Below are 23,385 nucleotides of genomic sequence, written 5' to 3' on the forward strand. Positions count from 1 at the left end.
GAGTTATTTTATTGGGTTTGTATTGCGATATTGCCAACCTTTTTATCTTGTGTAGCATAGGTTTTTTCTTGCTTAATAAATATTTCATTATTTGAGTTAAATGTTCTTCAGCACACTCCTGTGAATTGGTTCGGTAGCCTATCTCCATGGTTTCTAAAACGTAAGAGTTAGGATCTGTCAAGACAGGTTTCACTCTGGGTCAGTCTTAGCCAGCATTAACATCAGCCGAGATCATAACAGGATAAATTGTTGATTGGTGTCAGTGAATAGATGGACAAGGCCTGTATTCCACATGGCTGTCAAACATACCAAGCATTCAGAGATCGCCAGTAACAATAAGTGCAGAACATGGGATAACAACCAGAGCTTGCAAGGAGGATGATTCATACCTTGAGTTTGGCCAAATGGAATGCTCCTATTATGTAACTTATATTCTTTCGATAATAAAGTTTTCATATTTCTGAAAAGCAAAACATTTTTTCTACTTCGAAGCACAAGAGTGGATCAAATCTTGACCACTAATTTCCTCCGAAAGCCTAGAAAGGCACTGTGTTAGTTGAAAGTATGGAGTCACGGAGGAACTCTCAAAATGAGGCACCAGCAATTAGTTATCTTCTTGTTGAGCCTAAATTACCGTAGGATCTCTTATTTTACTTCTAATAAGAGCCGATTGTCCGGTTGATTGGAGGTGTTCAAAATACAACTTTATTGCTAAGTATACACTTGATTGTTAATCCTGCACTTGAATAAGAACTGAATCAAAATGTAGAAACAAAATATCAAACAATACATACAAGAGTCAAACACATGGCAAAAAAAGCACTAAACATAAAAGCGTGAAGAAATCACAAACGAGTAGATAATTTGAGAATTCAGGAAGGCAGGAATTCAGCAATGAAACTTCGACCACGAGGTCCTACTTTTAAAGGAATCCTTATTGATAGTCTAATCCCTCATTTACTCTCACTGGTTTCTAATTCTCAGCTGAGACTTCCTCATTTGTTCAAATAGATGTCTGTTACTTGGCGGATGCTTTATTAATCAAACATTGGCCATTACTTAAGATTTACTGGTATTCAGCAGGAATAATTCAGTGTCTACGCGTGCCACCTCATGAGAATCGGTTTCTCAGCCACTGCTGGCCATAGACCTTGTTGTAGCTAATTATCTGATATATTCTTATTACTAAATACAATGGTCCATTCATATTATGAAACATTCGTTGAAACAATGTCTGAATTTCTCCAGGCAAGATCATAAAGTTCAATAGTTGATTCATTATCTGAAACAATGTCTATGACTATCTTTTCACAATTATGTCATTTTGAATAATTGCACTATTTAGCTATGCACACAATCAGTACCTAAAAACATCAATAAATCAATCAATGAATCAATAATCTATCAATGACGATAATAATTCATTGTTACTGGGGAAATACTTCAATTCCATCCTTTCATCTGAGAACAATGTTTTGCTGCCCTCTTTCTAACTGCCAGCATCTCATTTAAATTACTTCTCCTCGGATAGCAGAATTTTAGCACCAAGTAATATTTTGTAGTTTTTGAAATACTGTCTTTGGTTTGCTGGTATTAAAATATAGGTGAACAATAAGGTTTAGTATTGGGGCTTGTTTGGCTGGATGCACTTAAACTCTGAACAAATCACTCAACAGGCACATTTAGCTGACCAAGTGTAATCATTTGCTTTTTTTTAAACCTACAGTGGAATGTAATGTAATGTGATTTAAAGAACACCTAAAATAGCATACTTAACCACCTATAAATTAAGACTATAACCTACTAAATCCAGGTTTAACACAAACAATCACTTGCAATATTGTTTATCTGACGGCTGAAAAATCTCTCTTTCAGTTAAATCAATTTTTGATTAATTCACACCCATCACAGAATAGCAGAAGAGGCACAAACAGCCATATGATCTACCTCTACTCCTATTTCTCTTCGGGTAAGCGTCCTTCAGGACGCGCGACAACGCAGAATCGCCGAGCAGAAACTTAAAGCCAAGTTCCGCACACGAGTCCGGCCTCAACTGGGACCTTGGATTTATGTCGGATTACATTCACCTCCGACCATCTGGCCTGGGCTTGTACAATCCTACCAACTGACCTGGCTTGAGACAATTCACACCTCTTTAATCTGTGATTATCCCTCTCTCCAGTTGCTCTGTCTGGACCTATAAAGACTTAATTACCTGCAAAGACTTGTCTTGCATCTTTGACTTTGTCTATGTATATGTTTCTCTAACCTATCTCTTCATTCACCCGAGGATGGAGCAGTGCTCCGAAAGCTAGTGGTTAGAAACAAACCTGTTGGACTTTAACCTGGTGTTCTAAGACTTCTTACTGTGTTCACCCCAGTCCAACGCCGGCATCTCCACATCATGCCTATTTCTTATGTTATTTGTAGATAATTTCCTGAATTGATTACTGCATTTTAAGATTAAAACCAGCAGTACCAGTTGTACGTAATCAACGTAATTAGAGTAACACAAAGTTTAAAAAATTCAGCATTTGAAACATTACTGTTTAGGTAAAACTCACCTCTTTTTGTCTTCTGGTGCTCCATGAGTTTCATTACAAGGGTTGTAATGAGGTCCAGCACTGCCACAGCCTAAAATAAATAGTTAACTGGTTTTATATCATTGGAAAACCAGTTCACGTTATTTGTTGGACTAGTAATGTCAGAAATATTTGCAACAAATCAGAATTCCATGAACATCAGCACTTTCCATGTTGTTTTTAATGGATTGTGGTCTGAGGTACAAGGATTAGAGTTTCAGATACAGATGGATGCATTTTGAGTCTTTCATTAGGCTTCCCTTGCCCAAAGGGCACAAATTTATGTTGAATTATTTGCTTTTTATGCATGAACCCAGTTACATAAACATATTTTCCACTGTATTGCATTTAATAAGTTTTATTATAAGGTTATAATCGGAATGGTTATATCATGCAATGCACAAATCTGCTGGTAATTGAAACAGTGCCCCTTTGTGCCTATGAAAGTCTGAATGGGAAGTAAATGGACCCTCAGATTATTCAGTTTAACTGCTGCTCATGCAGGCAACTTTGCAAATTAGAATGTTCTTGCCAGTTTCAAGCTCCAGTTCAGAAGTACATAGGAGCGGAAGGTCATCTGACTCAATGAGCACCGTCATTTCAAGTTCTATCTTTTGAATCCATTTTTTAAAATATAAATTGAGAGTACCCAATTAGGTTTTTTCCAAATAAGGGGCAATTTTAGTATGGCCACTTCACCTGACATGCGCATCTTTGGGGTGTGGGGGTGAAACCCACGCAGACACAGGGAGAATGTGCAAACTCCACACAGACAGTGACCCAGGTCTGTGATTGAACCCGGGTCCTCAGTGCCGTAGGCTGCAATGCTAACCACTGCTCCACTGTGCCGCCCTTCTTTTGAATCCTAATTCCCTGCATTTTCTCCATATTCCTTAAATACTGACAGCAAATTAAGTTATCAAATTGATCTTGTATTTATTAAATTCTGGGATGATGTACTCCACATTCTCAGAACAAAGAATTCCAAGATTATTCATTTTAAGATTATTTTACATACGTAACAAAAGTACTCTGCATGGAAAAAATATCACTTCATCTTTAAAGTTGGATTTACAGATGTATAACACAGATGTATAACACACACACATACATCTTTCATGGTACTGCTGTAGGTAAATAAAATGTGGTTAGTTAAACCTATAACAGATAATGTATTACTACATAGCAAATACTACTATGTTGATAATTCAGGTGAAATGTTCTTTTAAATCTTGCAATTTCCTTTTGCAATAGGTAATTCTGCCATTCTCTTGTGTTTTTCTTCCACTTCAACAATCCCATTACATTTTTCAGAATGTTTTTTCTTACAATTAACGGTTATGGTGTTAATAGGCTTGAAATCCAAAGACCTGGCCTAATAACATGCAGATAGAATTTCAATTCCTACTGTGACTTGGTGAATTAAAAAACTTTTTTTAAAAACCCGTCAAATCAGGAACAAAATACTAGTGTCAGTAATGATGATCATGAAACTGAAAGTCACCAAAGTTCCAGAGGACCATAAACTGCTTCCCCCTTTTCAAGAGAGAGAGCTGACTGGTAGTGATTTAACCCAAGGGTCTCCATTCCTCATGAAACTATTGAACTGTAGTAAAAAATCAAATTGGTTCATGAATGTCAATTGGACGGTCCCAGGGTAAGAGAATGAGCGTGCAGTAAAGTTAGAATCACCTAAAGTCATATCATAGAGGGGAAGCAGCTGATTGGTGATTAGTCAGTGAGATTTCCCCCCCCCCAGATCAAATAAGGGACAATCTTTTATTTCTGATAAGGTTAAATCGTACTCTGAATAATTGGGGAAATTATTAACTTGGTTGGGAAATTGGCTGGGCAGCAGGAGACAAAGTAGGCAAAAAGATCAGGCATCCTAATTGTAAAACATGACTGGTAGTGATCCACAAGAGTCCACTTTGGGGCCTCAACAGTTCATTGTATTTATTAACAACTTGGCTGCAGGAATAGAAAGACACATATCCAAATTTGCTGAGCAGTCAAAGTGAAGGCAGCATTGTGATCAATATAGATGGAAGCAAAAATTTAGAGAAATATTGTCCGATTAAGTGAATAGCCAAATCAGTGACAAATGAAGTTCGGTACAGGATAAAAAGGATAGATCATTTTCTAAATAATGAAAAGCTAGAAAGAGTGGTGGTTCAAAGGGACATGGGGATCCAGCTCCTTAAATCATTGAAATGCCATGAACAGATAGATAAAATAATCAAAAAGACTAATGAAATGTTGCAGAGGGAAAACACAGCCAGGAAAGGCTGACAGGTATTTTATAATCTGAAAACAACTACTACAAAAGGACAAAGGAAAAGTCAACTTGAAAAGTCAAAAGGAATGAAAACAAATATTGCAAGTAAATTACTGCGTGAGTAAAAATGCTTCAGTATATTCTCCACTCACATCTCAGTCGAAACAACTGGTGATATGTGGAAAAACTGACAGCTTTTCATTTACAGTGGGAAAACAAATAGATTGCACAGGCTTAATTAACAAGCCTAAAAAGATAATGAGTAGCTACATTTTTAACACTGCTGGGGAGGGACTGCTACGAAGTATCTACCACGCTAAATCTGATAAGCAGAGAAAACAGACAGCAGAGATTTTGAACGTCTTTAATGCACATATTGAAACTGGAGTGAATGTTACATATGAATGATATGCATTCAACACTAGAGTTCAGAGTGAAAAATGAGACCAATGAACAGTATGTGACTGCAGTAACACAGTTGACAGAATCATGTAAATTCAGGCAGCTTAAAGATGATCTGATTAGAGATTAGTCTTTGGTGTGAAACCCCACGATGAGACCAAATCTACTGAAAGATGAGAAACGGAGACTGAAAAAAGTGATACACCTGGGTTAAAATGCAGATGTTGTAAAACTTCAACTAGAGCATATGTATGGCACAATCCAAGCCAAAAGAGTAGAGCAATCCCAACAGGCAGGATGCAAATGCTGCTGAGTGCAACATGAGGAAAGCACTGTTATAACTGCAAGAAACAGGGTCATTTCACGCACAAGTGTTTGGCTAGAAAGGAGCAAAGCAAACTAATACACATGGCCATGGGAGAAATATCAGCAGATGACTCGGACATGAATTATACACAATACAACAGATAGTTCAGTCAAGTCCAAATGAAGCAAAAGATTTGTGACTGTTCAAATGTTGCCCAGAGGGAGAGTATTAAACAAAGAAGAGGTTTCAGATAGAGACAGATGCGTCATGCAACATAATGACTTTCACAGATCTGTGTGAAATGGTTCAACATGGAGGTCCAAAACTGAAGTACTCAAATGTAAGATTGAACATGATGGCATGATGCGCTCATAACGAGAGGACAAATTAGTCCAACAGCCCAATGCACTGGTAAGAAATATGGTCTCAAGTTCCAGATCATAAATGTGACTCAACAGCTGCTCATTTAAGCTGGAGCAAGTCTAAAGCTTGGGCTAGTAACTCTGAACATGCCAATAGAGAAAGGGCAATAAAAGATCCCAAAGAAAGAGTGGCACAGTGGCTAGCACTTCTGCCTCACAGCGCAAGGGACCCAAGTTCAATTCCAGCCTTAAGTGACTGAGTGTGAAGTTTGCACATTCTCCCTGTGTCTATATGGGTTTCCTCCAGGTGCTCTGGTCCTCTCACAGTCCAAAGGTGCAGATTAAATGGGGTTATGGGGATAGGACAGGGGAGTAGGCTGAGGTAGCGTCGTCTTTCAGAGTGTTGTTACAGACTCAATGGGCCGAGTGGCCTCCTTTTGCACTGTAGGGATTCTATGAAAAAGAACCCAAAGAGAGAAACAAAAGAATCCACAATGAGGGAGACAGTAGACCCCAGAGAGAAGGGGACAATACTCAAGTAAACCACAAATGGTTGCAGACCACGTCACCAAAATTAAATGCATAAGCTGAAGGTAAGTAACTCAAGTTCTACGGGAAAATGTTCATATCAGAGTTGAAATGGAAGACTTGAAGGACAAGGTTCCAGCTGAGTATATACCGGTGTAAAAGCATGATAACTGAATCTGTGCAAGATCGGAAAAAATCAGTTTTGTAGACAACACAAAAGGTACGAGGAGGAAAGAATGACCCACAATTTCACAGCTAGCAACTCAAAGCCGGAGTTGAAAAAAACTCAATCAGACATACAACTGTAAGCATATATACTCAAGTAGCAAAACTGCGCTTTCACTGAAATTGGCTGGTCAGGGATATGGGATCTCACCAGCTATATTGAGTACAAAACTGCCATCAATCCCAGAGGTCCACGTGTCTCTAACAACTGATATGTAGCAAAAGCAACAGTCACCCAAGGCAACAAGTGCTACAGGAATGACACTCTCTGGACACGAAACATCATCTAGCCGTATGTGCACCCAATGTTAATGCACACATGGATCATTAGGAGACCAGCATAATTTAAATACCATCATGTATACTAATTGACTAGTAGGAAGAAAAGTTGATACTGCATGAGAACAGTAGGTGTATAGTGGATAACTCAGATAACACAGAATTGTGCATGCAAATGTGTCTTTTGGCGCTAGGAAAAGGGAGATGTTTGTGTCTTTTGTTCAATATGAAAAAGGGGGATGTCCAAGTTTTGAAATGTAACCAGTCTGATTGACACATGTGGCTTTCCATAGTTATGTGATTACATCATGAGGCTGCATCTGGAGGCAGACATCTGAGGTCAGTTCTATAAAGCTTCTTCCTGAAACAAGACACCGATGAAGTCTGCTGTTCTTACGCATGAAACAGTGTGATAGTGAACTCCATCAAAATAAAAATCAGGAGAAAAGTAAAATGGTTGACTCGTATCATCCATTTTATTCTACTGCACAAATTCAAAATCTACCTCAGGGTCTTCATCAGCTTAAGCCACTTTCTAAAGTTTAGAACATAATGAAAGATAAAAAGAGGTATGTAATCAGTAACTGACATTTTATTTTCCTGCTAATAGAGATACACATTTCTAAAGCAATCAACTTAAACTTGAAAGGAGCAATGTCACATTCTTTGGTAATATATTAAACACATAAATGTCATAAAATGGCACACACAGAGGAAAGTCTAAATCTCCAGTCTTCAGACAAAACAAGATTGGAGGGCGATATGTAACTGAACCAGATATATTTCAGTCCCCATTTGAGAGTCATGCAATCTTACTTTATTTTGTTATAACTGGACGATCTCCTCTGGTATTGTATACAGACAAAAATAACTTTCTCGTGAAGCAGGATTGCGTGTGAAGAATAATCGGACAAGAGTGCACAAATGCAATTCAGTAACCGTTTTAAGTTAACCATTCGGTTCTTATTGTCAATTTTAATTTGATTTAATATTTATAGTTTGATATCATAACTTATGGTCGTGGAAGCAAGGTCACATCAGTTGGAAAAGGGCCTTTCTCTGCAGTACTGAGTAGAAAATGCAAAATCGCCTGGAATTTCTCTCTCGAAACTTACATGTAGAAATGGGGAAATTCCCGGTCTTGCTATACCTGTTCGGGACAAAGGATCTTGAATAATAGGATCTTCATTTCGGAAGGATGGGGGACGGGAGGTGTTTACTGTATCAGGTCCGTTAAAATGCCCGCCTTGGTGATCTGGGACTTAGTCCCAGTTGTGTGGCTGCATATTAGGCCCTCGAGCTTTCAACCCCCTCACTTACTTCATGCCCCATTCACGCCAACTCATGGTGCCTTGTACCCACCCAAATGGATTCATATCACGTCAACCTATATTCCCCTTATTTCCATGCTATTGGTCCCCATGACAAATTAATGTCAACTTATGCCAATACACGACCCAACCCCCACTCACACCCATGGTTCCTTATTAGCCCCTATGCCAGCTGTCCTCTTTCCCCACCAATGAAGGTAGGATATTGCAAATGGAAACAGGACTCCTGGATGCAGGATATGATGCCATTTTGGACGAAGCACAGAACTTCCACTACTCATGAAAATCTGAGCCGTTATTATAATACAACTGGCAAGGACTTGTATATACATTGTGAGAAACTTATATGGACAGTTTCATTAGAAATATGTGGCTGCATATCAACTCTGTGACACAAGGGCTGAATTTCATGGCAGAGAATGATTTACATTTTTTAGTATCTCGGCCAACTAGACTTATTGGCTGTCAGGTGAGGAAGTAAGCCTTTAAGACTAGGCCATAACTGGGGAGCAGAGAGAAAATTACTGGAAAGGTAGGGGAGATTGGAGACAAGCCTTCAGGGTCATCAGAAGGGTTGAGGCAGAGGTGTAATCGGTCCTCACAAGGAACCGAGAAGAGGCAAGGTACTGAGGGTGGATCAAGAGACTTTCATGTAATGAAGAGGAAAGTTGGATCAGGCAGTGGAGGGGATTGAAGGCCACATGGTAGAAACAAGCTGAAGAGGTGATGGTGAGGAGATGTCAATTGTCAAGGGGTTGGTGAGGCAGATAAACTGGATCCAGCAGGTAATTGGGTAGACACTTATCTCCTGAATGCAACAGTCCTCAGCAACGTTTAGCTATCTGGGACCTGAGGCCTGAAAGCTGAGCTAACCAGGGTTTCAGTTCAAAGTTGTGGTTAAATGTGAGGCGAGCAGCCTAATTATAATATTTAAATTGCCAACTTGCCTGCTGGGAAGGAGTTGTTGCCCTTGTTTGAACCAAAAGGAAACAGGTTTGATCTGGATTCAGATTCAACATTTTAATATCCTATCAAACCAAAGCCACCCATTTGAGTATCAAAATCCCCTCCCTCCATCCCATCTCCAACAGCACCCTCCACCAGCAGACACAAGAATTTATGATGGAAGAGGGTTGACACAAAAATGACAAAAACAAGGCAAGGAGCCACACAGATGTACAATATTAAAATGTCACTAGTTGATATCCTGTGGTATTAAACAGCAACTGAAGAATATGGGCATTACCTCACATATCCCTGTAGATTTCACAATTCTATTATCTCTGGCTTTTTCTGCAGTTTCTTTGTCCGTTACTCATTTTTATCTTTAGGAGGGGTGGCAATGTGTTGCACTCTGGTAGCCAAAAGAGCCACCAACAGCTGCTGATTACATTTCAGGTGAAGTTTGCACAAAAATATGGCCACCATTTGCTTCCTTCCTGTGCCCTTCTTCAATACTCATGGTTTCAATCCAACTGCCTCATTTTCTCATCACATCTCTTCAGGTTTCTTTTTCCTTCCAACAATGCCTTATTTCTCACACTACCCTACCTACTCCTCTGAACTACTCTTTCGACTGCTACCACCATCCCATCCTCCTTGCTCCTAACCTCAATCTTCCATTTACCATTGCCTCATCAGCCATGGGCTAGTTGCAGAGTCCCCTGGACCCGCAAATACTTTCCCTTCACCTGTTACATGTCTTCCTATGTGTTCCTACTTTGAATAGGCTTTCTTTAAAATATTAAAAAATCAAATTGTAATAAAGAATGAAACTATCCACCTTTTCTGTCTATTTGGGTCTTTCTTTTCATCTGTCTCATTGGTGTTAGAAGTCCAAATCTGTGTCACACAGGTGTAAGCCATTAGAGTTGATCCTTTTCAAAACATTAACAAAACATAGCCAAGAAAAACAGATGTCATTAAAATTTAGTAAATCAAAGAAATATGCTTGTTCTCCCTCCAGAGTCCTTGAGTTTGAGTAATAGTTAGCAAAACATATGGGGAAGGGAAGAATTTCTGGATAATTTTATTCAGAACATACTCACCACAGAAGAAATCGATGTTCAGAAAAGGGTGCATATTATTGATCGGGAGCAGGACTTAGGAGAGATTGAAAAGGAGTACCCTCAGACACTGATCCTGCTGAACAGATATATTGCACTGGCTACTTGTGGGGACAAGGAGAAAGACTGTGGGTAGGTCATCCATAATACAGACCAAGGCAATGTAGATCAGCAGGCTGTCCAACGCTGGCAGTGGGCAGTAGTGAGGGAGAAAAAGAGAGGATTCTACACAAAGGTGGACAGACAGCACCTCCTGCAGCCGAGAACAAGTTATGCTATAAGTGTGTTGCCACCAGTGTAAGGGATATCTCATTGACAGCTGGAGAGGAATTGGAAAGGAAGGAGGATAATCCACTCGACATGGTTCATGTTGTTACAGACAACATAGGTAGGTAGGGACATGGGGGCAGGTCCACCTGAACCAGGAATGTACCTGCGTCCGAGTGCAAAGGGTACCTGTGTCCGAGTGCAAAGGGTAACAAGGAAAGTACCAAAGGGTGGTATTACGAAATCCTGGGCGAGTGTGGGGTCAATTCCAGACCCAGACTCTGGAGTCCCAACACAAGTGTGAATTAACCAATAATGTGTATTTTCCAAGGAGTAACAGGAATGCAGAGTACTGGGCTAATGGCAAGATTCTTGGTAGTGTAGATGAACAGAGAGATCTCGGCATCCAGGTACATAAATCCCTGAAAGTTGCCACCCAGGTTAATAGGGCTGTTAAGAAGGCATATGGTGTGCTAGCCTTTATAAGCAGGGGGATTGAGTTTCGGAGCCACAAGGTCATGCTGCAGCTGTATATAACTGGTGCGGCCGCACCTGGAGTACTGCATGCAGTTCTGGTCACCACATTATAGGAAGGATATGGAAGCTTTGGAAAAGGTTCAGAGGAGATTTACTAGGATGTTGCCTGGTATGGAGGGAAGGTCTTACGAGGAAAGGCTCAGGGACTTGAAGTTGTTTTTGTTAGAGAGGAGAAGGCTGAGAGGTGATTTAATAGAGACATATAAGATAGTCAGAGGGTTAGATAGGGTGGACAGTGAGAGTCTTTTTCCTCGGATGGTGATGACCAACACGAGGGGATATAGCTTTAAATTGAGGGGTGGTAGATATAGGACAGATGTCAGAGGCAGTTTCTTTACTCAGAGATTAGTAGGGGTGTGGAACGCCCTGCCTGCAACAGTAGTAGACTCGCCAACTTTAAGGGCATTTAAGTGGTCACTGGATAGACATATGGATGAAAATGGAATAGTGTAGGAATAGTGTAGGTCAGATAGGCTTCAGTTGGTTTCACAGGTTGGCGCAACATCGAGGGCCGAAGGGCCCGTACTGCGCTGTAATGTTCTATGTTCTATGTTTAAACTAATGTGGCAGGGGGATGGGAACTGATGCAGGAACTCGGAGGGAAGTAAATTGGGGACAGAAACAAAGGCAGTAAGGGGAAAAGTGAAAGGCAGAGAAACCATAGACAAAAATCAAAAATGGCCACAGTACAAAGATGGTGGAGAACTCAGTGAATGGGTCCAGTAAGGCTAGGAACAAAAATAAGACACAGGGAGAGTGTACAAAACATGGCCGGACGAATGGTCTGAGAAAGCAGGGCAGAGAGCAAGGGAAGTCTAGATTAAACTATATATATTTCAAGGCAGACGAACTCAGCGCATGGATGGGTACATTGGACTGGGATATTATGAGCTATGACTGAAACATGGTTAAGGGAGGGGCAGGACTGGCAGCTCAATGTTCCAAGATACCGATGCTACAGGAAAGATAGTAAGAAGTCTTACAACACCAGGTTAAAGTCCAAGAGGTTTGTTTTAAAACAAACCTGTTGGACTTTAACCTGGTGTTGTAAAACTTCTTACTGTGCCCACCCCAGTCCAATGCCGGCATCTCCACATCACAGGAAATATAGAACAAGAGGTAAGTGAGGAAGGGGAGCTGCGTTTTTAATTAGGGAGAATATCCTGGCAGTACTGAGAGGGGATATATCCGAGGGTTTGCCCACTGAGTCCATATGGGTTAAACTGAAAAATAAGAAGGGAGAGATCACTTTGATAGGATTGTACTGCAGGCCCCCAAATAGTCAGCGGGAAATTGAGGAGCATATATACAAGGAGATTACAGATAGCTGCCAGAAAAATAGGGTGGTAATAGTTGGGGACTTTAACTTTCCCAACATTGACTGGGACAGCCACAGCATTAGGAGCTTAGATGGAAAGAAATTTGTTGAGTGTATTCAAGAGAAATTTCTCATTCAGTATGTGGATAGCCCGACTAGAGAGGGGGCAAAACATGACCTCCTCTTGGGAAATAAGGGCAGATGACAGAAGTGCTAGTGAGGGATCACTTTGGGACCAGTGACCATAATTCCATTTGCTTTAAGACTGTTATGGAGAATGATAGATCTAGCAGAGTCGACAGCCACAGATGGGGTGCCTGAAGATTGGAGGGGAGCAAAATGTTATGCCTTTGTTTAAGAAGAGCCACAGGGAAAAGCCTGGGAACTACAGGCCAGTGAGCCTAAAGTCTGTGGTGGGCAAGTTGTTAGAAGGTATTCTGAGAGACAGGATCTACAGGCATTTGGAGAGGCAAGGTCTGATTATGGACAATGAGCATGGCTTGTGAGCAGAAAATCATGTCTCACGAATTTGATTGAGTTTTTTTGAAGGGGTAACCAAGAAGGTAGGAGGGCAGTGCAGTCGACGTTGTTTATATGGACTTTAGCAAGGCCTTTGACAAGGTACCGCATGGTACGTTGTTGCATAAGGTTAAATCTCAGACTCTAGGGTAAGGTAGCCAATTGGATATAAAATTGGCTTGATGGCAGATGGCATAAGGCAAAGTGTGGTTGTAGAGGGTTGTTTTTCAAAATGGAGGCCTGTGACTGGAAGACATAAGTTGATGGTGATAAGTATTGAGTCCACTGTTATTTGTTGTTTATATTAATAATTTGGATGAGAATTTAGGAGGCATGGTTAGTAAATTTGCAAATGACACTAAGATTGGTGGCACAATGGACAGTGAAGAAGGTTATCTATATCTAGGATTGCAACGGATATTGATCAATTGGGCCAGGGCCAGTGAGTGCCTTGAGGTTATACAGGACATTAATAAGGTCACACTTGAGAAACTGTGTACAGTTCAGGTCATGTTTTATAGAAAGGATATTATTCAACTAGAAAGAGTGCAGAAAAGATTTACTAGGATAATACTGGGACTTGGTGATTTGAGTTATAAGGAGAGGCTGGATACACTGGGACTTTTTCCCTGGAGCGTAGGAGGCTTCGGGGTGATCTTCTTGAGGTCTGTAAAATAATGAGGGGCATTGATGAGGTAGATAGGCAAAATATTTTCCCAAAGGCAGGGGAATCTAAAACTGGAAGACATAAGTTAATGGTGAGAGGGGAGAGATATAAAAGGGCCCAGAGGGGCAATTTTTTCCACACAGAAGGTGGTGAGTGTCTGGAACGAGATGCCAGAGACAGTAGTAGAGGTGGGTACAATTTGGTCTTTTAAAAAGCATTCAGACAGTTATATGGGTATAGAGGGATATGGGTCAAATGCAGGCAATTGGGACTAGCTTAGTGGTTAAAAACTGGGCAGCATGGACAAGTTGGGCCAAAGGGCCTGTTTCCGTGCTGCAACTGTCTGTGACTCTACAAACCGGCAAATGGAAATAATAGAACAATGGTCTACTAGTTTAACTATTTCCCAAACCCCGTCTCACCCACCACACAAGACAGACACACGGTGGGCAGGGAGTAAAGGTTCAAAAATAACAAGTGTGGTGATTGCAGATCTGAGTAGATGCAATACAACTGAGCAAGCACTAGAGGGAGCACGAGAGAGCTATATATACACAGGGACAGGAAGTGACGACACACTTCACGGAAGGCAGAACTCGTAGCAGGACACAGACAGGCAGCATTTGAGGTAGCCGTAAGTTAAGCTCTGAAGAGAGAACGAATTCACAATAAAGCATCTTCTCCACCTTTGAGACTACGAGCTTTATTAAGACACGAGGAACACCACATGGTACCAGCAGTGGCTTCAGACGCTTACTACAGGACAACTCAGCTGCAGACACAGAAAGAACAAAATGGCATGGAAATCTCCTACTGGACATTCGACTTGGGAAGACATCGCTTATTCGAGGATGTGGTTCGGAACCCCACCTCAGCTGGACACGACCGGCAATGTAAGAAATGTCTGGAAAATGTTTAAACGAATGTTCGATTTATATATCATAGCTAATGATGTAGCAGCAGCCTCAGACAAAATTAAAATAGCAATGCTCATCGCAGGACATGAAGCTAGGAAAGTATATAATGGTTTTAAATACTCAAAAGGTGAAGACAGCAACAACTTACAAACAATACTAAACAAATTTGAACAGCACGGTATGCTCAGAGGCCAAATTGCACAGAGACTGAGTGATGCAAAACTCTACAAAAAGAAAGGGTTCAGTCAAGAAATCGCGAGTGAAAAGTACAGATCAAAAAGAAGAAATAACTTGAATTTTTCACAAAGCCAAAATGCTGAAATCCAGGCCAGATCGAAAGGAAAAGGTAACTTACAACTTTCAGAAAGAAAAAACGCTGAACTCCGCGATAAAATGGCGTCTGACCACATTTTAAAGTCTCTGGGGCACAAAGAACTACAATCTGCACCTGCGCAGGAAACGGAAGCCGCGCATGCGCAGTTACAATTACCCGTTTATCGTTCTGCGCATGCGCAGTTTAAAAAAGTTCACGTTGCTCATCGTTATGCGCATACGCAAGCCGCGCATGCGCAGCATTGGACACAAAACCGCACAGTAAAAGGAAGGCCGATTTGCGCATGCGCAATTGATTCCTACGCATGGCGTCACGAGCGTCATGATGTCTGAGCATGCGGACCACGCCTACTTAAAAGGTAAATGCCCAAAAATTGAAAACAAAATACTTAAAGCGGTAAAACCAAATTTTCTTGCCTCAGAACACAGAAAAACGCCTGAACTTAAACCAGCAGTTGAAAACAACTCGCACAACACCCTGGAAAAAGCAGTCTGCACCACCCAAAGTGAAGAGAACAAAAAGAAATCAAAAACAAAAAAAGATGATTTGTTTTTCAAAGATTACTACTCAGACATGGCTGAGTTATTCGGATATGCTGATCACAGCATCAGCGACACGGTCGTAAAGTTCAACACGAATCTACTCGTAGTAGATGTATTCAACCAAGATGATTTGGTTTTCGAAGAATACTACTCAGACATGGCTGAGTTATTCGGATATGCTGATCACAGCACCAGCGACACGGTCGCAAAGCTCAACACAAATCTACTCGTGGTAGATGAATCCAACACCATGGTGCCATGGCAGATCGTCGATACATTGGATGACAGCAATACCGAAGACGAAGCCACACAGAGAGCACAGAAAGACTCCACGGAGAGAGCGATGACAGGCTCCACAGTGAGAGTGATGAAAGACTCCAAAAGTGGAGCAAGCAAACACTCCCTGGCGAACACCATGCATGAACAAGACCATGAAGGACAACCCGCCGTATCTGAGCAACCGCAAGCAGACTATGAAAGTCTACCAAGCTCACATAAACAAGAAAAAGACAATGTACATCTACCCACTGCATGCGAAAACAGTGACAAGGTGATCACACTCGCGTACAGGATCACAGCGAGACTGACAGTTTCCAGCTTGTCTGTACAGAAGCAGAGTCGGGCCACCCAAGAGTCCAGAGAGACAACGCCAATAGAAACCATGCAGATTTTGACTCCAGAGGAGCACCAAGAGTCCAGAGCGACCACGCCAATAGAAATCATGCAGATTTTGACTCCAGAAGAGGAGCACCAAGAGTCCAGTGAGACCACATCAACAGAAACCATGAAGATTTTGACTCCGGAAGAGGAGCACCAAGAGTCCAGAAAGGCCGCGTCAAATGAAATCGTGAAGAATTTGACTCCAAAAGAGGAGCACCAAGAAAGCAAAGACGACGAATCAAATCAACCACAAATGATGATGTCACCAGCATCAATGCACCATCAGATCATTCTCACCATTCTCGAGACGAAACGTTCAATGCAACAGATTCCACAAAGGACACTCGCACCAAGAACTGTGACAATGACTCAAATTATCCACACGGGACACTCATTGAGCATAACAAGAAAAACAAAAGCCAAAAGCACAGCAGAAACGAGAACAACAACAGCAAGAACAAAAGCAACATGAAGCGCGACAAGAACAAAAATCACAAGAAGCACTGCAGAAACAAGAACAACAGCACCAGCAAAAACTACAAGCACAACGACAAAAACTACAAGAACAACAACAAAACCAACAAGAAGCATAACAAAGATAGCGACAACAACAAAGACAAAACAACAAAAACAGCAACAAGAACGACAACGAAAACAACAAAGACAGGAACGACAGAAACAACAGCAATGAAACAATGACTTGTACAAAATGGTACAACTATGCACATGAAGGACAATGCCACAGCACACTGAAAAACAATGACAAGACTACAAACATACCATGGGATGACAACGAATCGCTCCAGAACAAGCAAGCACACCAGCTTTCGGCCGTGCCTGCCCCATGGACGATGGACCAGTTGGTCGAATACTTGGATTGGAAGTTCACCCAGCATCACAAGGAGTGTGCTGAGAACCTGATCCAGGCGGTGGCCTCGATTGAGGGGGTGGTCGACCGAGTGGAGGGGAAAGTGAAGACTCAGGGACAGAAGATCCAAAAGATGCAGGAGCAGGCGACAGAACAAGAGGAGAGTCCACGGCGATGTCAATGGAAATTGGCATTCTACAGGAGTGGCAGAAGCGGCTGTTGGATAAGGTGGAAGACCTGGACAATCGTTCTCGCAGGCAGAATATCTGGATTGTCGGTCTGCCAGAGGAGAAGGAGGGATCAGATGTCGGTGCGTATGTGGGGAAGATGCTGGAGAAGCTGATGTTGGAAGGTTCGTTCCCCAAGCCGTTGGAGGTGGACCGGGCCCTCTTTTGCGTAAGCCCCAGGGTCGTGAACCCCCGAGGGCAATTGTGGTACAGCTGCATCGGTTCTTGGATAAGGAACGTATTATGAAGTGGGCTAGGCAGACAAAACGGTGCACCTGGGAAGAGTCAGAGATCCGGGTGTAGCAGGATTGGGGAGCAGAGCTTGAACATAGGAAGGTGAGTTTTAATAAACTCAAGGCGGTCCTGTATGCGAAAGACATAGGGCGCGATTCTCCGCCCCCCACGCCGGGTGGGAGAATAGTGGGAAGGCCTCCCGACATTTTTCACGCCCTCCCGCTATTCTCCCACCCCCACGCCCGACCCACTCCACGAATTGCCGCTCGCCTTTTTTTTTACGACGAGCGGCGATTCTCCGAGGCCGATGGGCTGAGCGGCCGGGCCTTCATGCCCGTTTCAACACGGCAGCAAACACACCTGCTCGCTGCCGTCGTGAAACGGGCGCCAGATGCCCGTTTGGGGCATCTGGGGGCCTGATTGGCACGGCAGTACCACGTCTGGCTGAGGGAAAATACGCCAACTGCGCATGCGTGGGTTGGCGTTGTCCAACCTGCGCATGTGCAGCTGACGTCATCGGCCGCGTCAGCCGGAGTGACGCTTGACGTGCGGCCTCGACGACCGTCGTCAAGGCCGCGCCACCGTGACTCACGGAGCCGCGCTCCTAGCCCCGCCCAGGGGGGAGATTCGGCCCTGGAAGTGGGCGTCAAGGCTGCCGTGGGTCACGGCCTGTCCCACGGCAGCCTTTACAATTCTCCGCATTTGCGGAGAATCTCGCCCATAAAATTTGGACTGCTCTACCTGGCCCGTCTTAGGGTGACCTATGAGAACCGGGAGCTATACTTTGGTTCACCTGAAGAGGTGGAGGTTTTTATGAAGGACAATAACTGGTGGATGCATAAGGACTTTAAAATCTAAACTGTGGTGGACTGAGTTTTTTTATAAGAAAGGGGGGGGGGGGGCAAAGTTTTGTGCGGTTCTTTCTTTCTCTGTCTGGAAAAATCTCAACCTTTCAATTCTGTAATTTAAATTGCAACTTTCGGGAGAAGGGCTTTTTCTGTTTGATTTGATTTTGATTCGTTGTTGCATGTGCCGAATTGCAGTGAAAAGGGCTTTGAGATCCAATGTTTTTTTTTTCTTCTTCTGTTGGAAAAAGATGGTTGAGTTTCTGCATGTATAATTTTTTTTCCTACCCAGTTTGATGTCTCTTCTATTGTTTTGGTTCTGTTTGAAGGTGATGGGATAGATAAGATTCTGTTAAGGAAGGGGGATGGGCCTCTGCGCTTGGGGGATTGTTTGTTGGCTTTCTGTGTTTGATGTCTTTGTGTTGCTGACTTATGTTAAGGGTGGGGGGGGGGCTGCTAGGCTAGTTGGATAGCTAGTTAACGGGAGCAAAGTGGGGGGAGAGATTGGGGATGGAGAGCAGAGGGCAGTAGCTACCAAGAGGCGGAAGGGGGGGTGCGGGGCACGGGCCAAGGGCTGGCCTGGGAAGGGTCATGGCTGATCGACAGGGGGGGGGAGGGTAACCAGGCTGGTTATGTGGAATGTTCGTGGACTGAATGGGCCGGTCAAAAGGGCCCATGTGTTCACACAACTGAGACTGTTAAAAGCGGATGTAGCCATGCTGCAGGAGACACACTTGAAGCTGGGAGACCAATTCAGATTGAAGAAGGGATGGGTCGGACAGGTGTTTCATTCGGGACTGGACTTTAAAACAAGGGGGGTGGCCATCCTGATTAACAAGAGGGTGGCATTTGAGGTGGGGAGGATAGAGGGAGACCCGGGGAGGGGTAGATTTATTATGGTCAGTGGGAAGCTGGAGGGAATGGCAGTGGTGCTGGTAAATATATATGCCCCAAACTGGGATGATGTTGTGTTTGTTAGGAAGGTGCTGGGAAAGATCCCTGACCTGGACTCGCACCGGCTGGTTACGGGGTGCAATTTCAACACGGTCCTGGATCTGAGACTGGACTGGTCGAGTTCTAGGTCAGGGAAAGAATCAGCATGTGGCGACTAGGGGCTTTTCACAGGAACTTCATTTGAAGCCTACTTGTGACAATAAGCAATTTTCATTTCATTTCATTTCAATGGTGAAGGAATTGCAGGGGTTCATTGAGCACATGGGAGGGGTGGATCCTTGGAGATTTGGGAGGCCAAGGAGCAAGGAATATTCATTTTATTCCCATGTGCACAAGGTATATTCCAGGACAGATTTCTTTGTACTGGATAAAGCCCTGTTAGCGGGGGTGGAGGATATGGAGTTCTCAGCAATTGTGCTGTCAGACCATGCGCCACAATGGGTAGACCTACAGGCAGGCACGGGAAAGTGCCCACAGTGGGGATTAGATGCCGGGCTGCTAGCAGACTATAAGATCTGTGAGCGAGTGAGGGAGGCCATCCGGGGATACATAAAAAGCAATGATATGGGAGAGACTGCGTCCTGTGTGGTTTGGGAGGCATTGAAGGCAGTTATCAGAGGGGAATTTATTTCAATTCGAGCCCATAGGAAGAAAACTGAGCGGGCTGAGATGGACAGATTGGTAGGAGAAATCTTACAGGTGGACAGGAGATATGCGGAGTCTCCGAATGAGGAGCTCCTGAGGGAGCGTCAGAGACTCCAAATGGAATTTGGGCTATTTCCACAGGTAAGGCAGAGGGACAGCTGAGGAGGGCAAAAAGGGCAATATATGAATATGGGGAGAAAGATAACAGAATGATGGCACATCAGCTGAGGAAGCAGGAGGCGGCGAGAGAAATAGGGAAAATAAAGGATATGAGAGGGAAGGTAGTGATAGACCCGGGGGTGGTTAATGACGTGTTCCGTGAATTTTATAGTCTGTTATACGAGTCGGAACCCCCCAGCCGGGGAGGAGGGTATGAATCAATTCCTAGAGAGGCTAGAGTTCCCGGAGGTAGATGAGGAGCTGGTGGAAGACCTGGGGGCCAATTTGGCTCAGGAGATGATAGATGGGTTGGGGGCGATGCAATCGGGTAAGGCCCCGGGACCTGATGGATTCCCAGTGGAATTCTATAAAAAGTTCTCTGGGCTACTGGGGCCGCTCCTGGTTAAGGCTTTTAACAAGTCTCGGGAGCTGAGAGTACTCCCCACAATGCTATCACAGGCATCAATTTCTCTCATCCTGAAGGAAGGTAAGGACCCAGGGAACTGTGGGTCATACAGGCCAATTTCCCTACTGAACCTTGATGCTAAATTGCTGGCATCGATCTTGGCCACTCGAATAGAGGATTGCGTCCCGGAGGTAATCGGGGAAGGTCAGACGGGATTTCTGAAGGGCAGACACCTGACGTCAAATATTAGACAGCTTCTTAATGTTATAATAATGCCAGCGGAGGGGCGCGATGTTGAGGTGGTAGTAGCTATGGGCGCGGAGAAGGTTTTCGACCGGATGGAGTGAAAGTACCTATGGGACATTTTGGGTAGGTTTGGGTTCGGACAGGGATTTGAGGATTGGGTCCGGCTGTTATATCAGGCTCCGGTGGCAAATGTAAGAACCAACCGAGTCTGGTCAGAGTATTTTAATCTCTGCAGGGGGACAAGGCAGGGGTGTCCGCTCTCCCCATTACTGTTTGCCCTGTCCATAGAGCCCTTGGTAATGGCCCTTAGATCATCAAATGCCTGGCAGGGGATAGTGAGGGGGCTGGAGCACAGAGTCTCTCTATATGCGGACGTTTCGCTGCTCTATCACAGACCCAGTGGCGGGAGATGGCCGAAATCATGGAGATACTGGGAGAATTTGGGCGATTTTCAGGTTCCAAGTTAAATATGGGAAAGAGCGAGATGTTCGTGATCCAGGCACAGGGGCACGAAAAGAGACTGAGGGAGTTGCAGCTCAGAGTGGTTGAGAGGAGTTTTAGACATCTGGGGATCAAGTAGCTTAGGACTGTGGGCAGCTTCATAAGTTAAATCTGGGCAAAGCGGTGGATTAAATGAAAAGGGATTTTTGTAGATGGGACATGCTTCCCCCTGACGCTGGCGGGGAGGGTCCAGACGGTTAAGATGACGGCCCTTCGGAGACTGCTGTTCTTTTTTCAATATCTTCTGGATTTTTATCCCAAAGGCTTATTTCAGGAAAATAAAGTGGCTATATCGGGTTTTGTGTGGGCGGGTAAAAGAGTAAGGAAGGCATTCCTGGAACGGGGTCGCGGTTTAAGAGATGTTAATGTATTAAAACTGTGAAAATTACAAATGGCTCTCCCGAGCTTTATTAACTATTACTGGGCGGCCAACATATAGATGGTCAGAAAGTGGTTAGTGGGGGAGGGGTCGGTGTGGGAGCGAGTAGGAGCGGCATCCTGTAAGGGGACGAATTTGAAAGTCCTTACTGACGGTGCCCCAGCCGTTTTCGCCGACTCGATACTCTACGCGCCCATTGGTGGTGGCAGCCCTTAGAGTGCGGGGGCAATGGAGGCAACACATGAGATTGGAGGGGGTGTCAATGTGGTTACCGCTTTGTAACAATCACCGGTTTGCCCAGAGGGGGCTGGATGTGGGCTATAGGGGATGGCAGGCAGAGATTGAGAGATTTGGGGACCTATTCATTCAGGAGGGTTTCCCGACCTTGAAGGCATTAGAGGAGTTTGAGTTGCTGGGTGGGAACGGGTTTCAGTACCTACAGATACGGGATTTTGTCCGACGGCAGGTTCCTGGCTTTCCTCGCCTCCCCCTGAGGGGGTTACAAGATAAGGTGATGTCAAAAACAGAGGTTAGAGAAGGGAGGGTCTCAGAGATATACAAGGAGCTGGTGGAGTGTGAAGGGGCCCCTATCAGGGAGCTGAAGAGGAAGTGGGAAGAGGAGCTGGGTGGGGAGACAGAATTCGAGCTGTGGGGAAAAGCCCTGAAGAGAGTCAATTCATCATCGTTGTGTGCCAGACTTAGCTTGATCCAGTTCAAGGTGGTCCACAGGGCCCACATGACGGTAGCCCGGATGAACAGGTTCTTTGACCAGGTGGAGGACAGATGTGGGCGGTGTGGGGGTAGACTGGCAAACCATGTGCATATGTTTTGGGCTTGTCCGAAATTGAGGGGGTTCTGGCAGGGATTCGCGGATGTTATGTCAGAGGTCCTGGAAGGAAGGGCCTTCCGAGTCCAGAATTGGTAATATTTGGGGTTTCAGAGGATCCGGGGGGGGGCTGATGTTCTGGCCTTCTCCTCCCTGGTGGCCCAGCCCGGAGACAGATTTTGCTGGGATGGAGGGACTCGGAGTACCCAAAGTCAGGAGTGTGGGTCAGCGATATGGCAGGGCTTCACAGTCTGGAGAAAATTGCATTTGCTTTGAGGGGATCAATTCAAGGGTTCGCCCTGAGATGGCAGCCATTCATAGACTACTTCAAGGAGAACTGAGCGTCAGCAGTAAGGGGGGGGGGGGGGGGGGGGGGAGAAATAGGAGGCACAGCAACGGGACAGAGAATATAGTTTACGGGTAGCTAGGGAATTGAGTTGGGGGGAGTAAGGGGCGCTTTTCTTTAGGTTGTTTTTTTTCTTTCTTTGCGTGTGTCAGCCCGCGTGGGTGTTTAAGAGATGTTAATGTATTAAAACTGTGAAAATTACAAATGGCTCAATAAAATATTTTCTAAAAAAAAAATTGCATGGCTAAGGATTGGGAATCGCTTCCTGATTTGCGCTCCAGGTGCAATTCAGCTCCAGCGTGAGAAAATAGGGCTGAATTCTCCGATTTTGAGGATATGTCCAGAGCATGTGTCTAAACTTAAAGAGTATCCAATTCTTCTTTTACAATTAAGAGGCAATTTAGCATGGCCAATTCACCACCCTGCACATCTTTTTTTTGGGTTGTGGGGGAAGACCCACACAGACCAGGGAGAATGTGTAAACTCTAAATGGATAGTGGCCAGGAGCCGTGATCGAACCCAGGTCCTTAGTGCCGTGAGGCAACAGTGCTAATCATGCTGCCCTAGGTTCTTACTTAACTGTCATTTACTTTTTTTAAAAATTGTTTTTATTAAAGTTTTTTCAAAC

The 23,385-nt window shown here is 43.9% G+C and overlaps 1 protein-coding gene across 1 annotated transcript in view; it reads right to left on the minus strand.

Moving 5' to 3' along the window:
- Positions 1-23,385, minus strand: part of LOC119969095 (superoxide dismutase [Cu-Zn]-like) — a 115,829-nt gene that overhangs the window by 66,715 nt on the left and 25,729 nt on the right. The window contains exon 3 of the mRNA XM_038802293.1: positions 2,565-2,634. Coding sequence (XP_038658221.1) covers positions 2,565-2,634 — 70 coding nt within the window. The remainder of the gene's footprint in view (positions 1-2,564; positions 2,635-23,385) is intronic.

This window comes from Scyliorhinus canicula, chromosome 7 (genome assembly GCF_902713615.1).
Source record: "Scyliorhinus canicula chromosome 7, sScyCan1.1, whole genome shotgun sequence".
Classification (NCBI taxonomy): domain Eukaryota; kingdom Metazoa; phylum Chordata; class Chondrichthyes; order Carcharhiniformes; family Scyliorhinidae; genus Scyliorhinus; species Scyliorhinus canicula.